General features: G+C 75.7%; 1 protein-coding gene across 1 annotated transcript in view; it reads left to right on the top strand.

The window, feature by feature from the left end:
• Positions 1-219: 219 nt before the first annotated feature.
• MNEG_14629 (ATP-binding domain-containing protein 4) overlaps positions 220-1,973 on the top strand; it is a gene marked incomplete at both ends in the record, with an annotated part of 2,697 nt that continues 943 nt past the window's right edge. The window contains 2 exons of the mRNA XM_014036900.1: positions 220-1,131; positions 1,404-1,885. Of these exons, the coding sequence (XP_013892354.1) occupies positions 220-1,131; positions 1,404-1,885 (1,394 nt within the window). The remainder of the gene's footprint in view (positions 1,132-1,403; positions 1,886-1,973) is intronic.

Raw genomic sequence — 1,973 nt, 5'->3', positions numbered from 1 at the left:
CCCCTGGCGGGGCGCTGCGCCCGCGCGCGGCCCCGCCTTCAGCTCGCCAACACCGACGCGGCGCGCAGCGGTCTGGCCCCCACGGCGGCCCGGCGCGGCTCTTCCGGCAGCGTCCGCTTCGAGCACCCCCCCAAACTGCCCCGCCCGGCTGACCCCCCCTTACTCGCCTCTTACACGCCGCTCTGCGCCCTATATTGATGTTCACATCCCCGCAGCTGCATGATTGACAGCGGCATCGATGCGGTTTTGGTCAAAGTAGCCGCCCTCGGCCTCGACCCCCACAAACACCTTGGCAAAGGCCTCGCCGCCATGCGCCCCGCGCTGCTGTCGCTGCGCGGCCGCTTCGGCTGCAACGTCTGCGGGGAGGGCGGGGAATACGAGACGCTCACGCTCGACTGCCCCGCGTTTTCGAGGGGCCGCATCGTGCTCGAGGGCTGGGAGGTGCGGATGCACTCGCCGGGCAGCGTCGCCGCCGTTGGCGTCCTGCACCCGACCGCGTTCAGGGTCGAGCCGAAGGGCGGCGGCGAGGGCGGCGACGTCGCAGCGGCGGCGGCGGCGGAAGTCGAGGAGGTGCCGGACGGGTGGCAGCCGCCGCCCCCCGCGGCCGCGCCGCGGTTGGTGGCGGAGGCGCCCGGCGGCGCCGCGCCGCCGCCTGTCGGCGTCAGGCTCAGCGGCGCGCACGCGCACCTCGCGTGCGCGCCTGCTGCCCCGGCGGCCGGCGGCGGCGTGCAATCCGATGGCAACGGCGGCGGCGACGCGGCGGCGGCGGCGGCGGTGCATTCAGCCCTGGGTGCGATCGGGGCGCGGCTGCCGGGTCTGGGCCTAACATGGGACGACGCCCTGTTTGTGCACCTCTACTTGTCAGACATGGCCCACTTTGCCGCAGCCAACGCGGCCTACTGCCGCCACCTCCCGGCGCTCAGCCCGCCCTCGCGCGCGTGTGTGCAGCTGCCGCTCCCCGGCGGCGCGCCGCTCGCGGTCGACGTGCTGTTCTCGCGGCGGGCGGGGGCGGACGCGCCGGCGGCGGGGGGCGTGCGGGGGCGGGGGGCGGCGCCGGCGGCGCCGCGGCGCGTGCTGCACGTCCAGAGCATCTCGGAGTGGGCGCCGAGCTGCATCGGCCCATACAGCCAGGTGCGCCCCACTGCCGCCGCCGCGCCGGCCGGCGGGCCTGTGGTTCTGTGTTTGGGCACCAGTACCCCATGACAGCGCGGATTCTTGGAACTGGGGACCTTATCCCGCCCTGATGAGTCTGATCTGAGTGTTGCACTGTGTCCCCTCGCTGGCCTTCTCCCTAACCCCCACCGCCACCAGCGCCCCAACGCGCCCCACAGCTGCGCGCACCCGTCACCGCCTCTTGGCACTCTCCCGCCTGGGTGAAACGATGCACTCTCCCGCCCGCCCAGGCGACCTCAAGTGGCGGCCTCATCCACCTGGCCGGTCAGATCCCCCTCGACCCCGCCAGCATGGCCGTCGCCCCCGGCGGCCCCGCCGCGCAGGCGCGCCTCGCGCTCGCCCACGCGCAGGCTGTCGCCGTCGCCGCCGGCGGCTGCCTCGCCGCGGCGCCGCTGGGGCTGACCGTGTACCTCTCAGGGGCCGCCGCCGGCGCGGAGGGGCGCCGGCTGGTGGGGTCGCTGCTACGGGAGCTGTCGGCCGACCCGGCCGCCTTTGCGGCGCGCGCGCGGCGCGCGCCCGGCGCGGATGAGGAGGGGGCGCCAGGCGAGCACCCGGGGGCCGAGGCAGAGGGCGGCGGCGGGGACGAGGGCGAGGAGGAGGGCGAGGGCGAGGAGGAGGGCGGCTATGTTGATGAGTACCTGCGGCCGCCGCGGACGTCACTGCGGCTGGCGCCGCGGGTGGTGTTCCTGGAGGTCCCCGCGCTGCCAAGGGGGTGAGGGGCCGGCCGGCATTGGGGGTGGGAGGGCTCATGGCGGTCTCGGGGGGCTTGGTTGCACGTGCTGGGCGGCGGGGTGTGAGTT

This window comes from Monoraphidium neglectum, assembly GCF_000611645.1.
Source record: "Monoraphidium neglectum strain SAG 48.87 unplaced genomic scaffold scaffold04637, whole genome shotgun sequence".
NCBI classification, from domain to species: domain Eukaryota; kingdom Viridiplantae; phylum Chlorophyta; class Chlorophyceae; order Sphaeropleales; family Selenastraceae; genus Monoraphidium; species Monoraphidium neglectum.
This window is presented reverse-complemented; position numbering and strand designations above follow the sequence as displayed.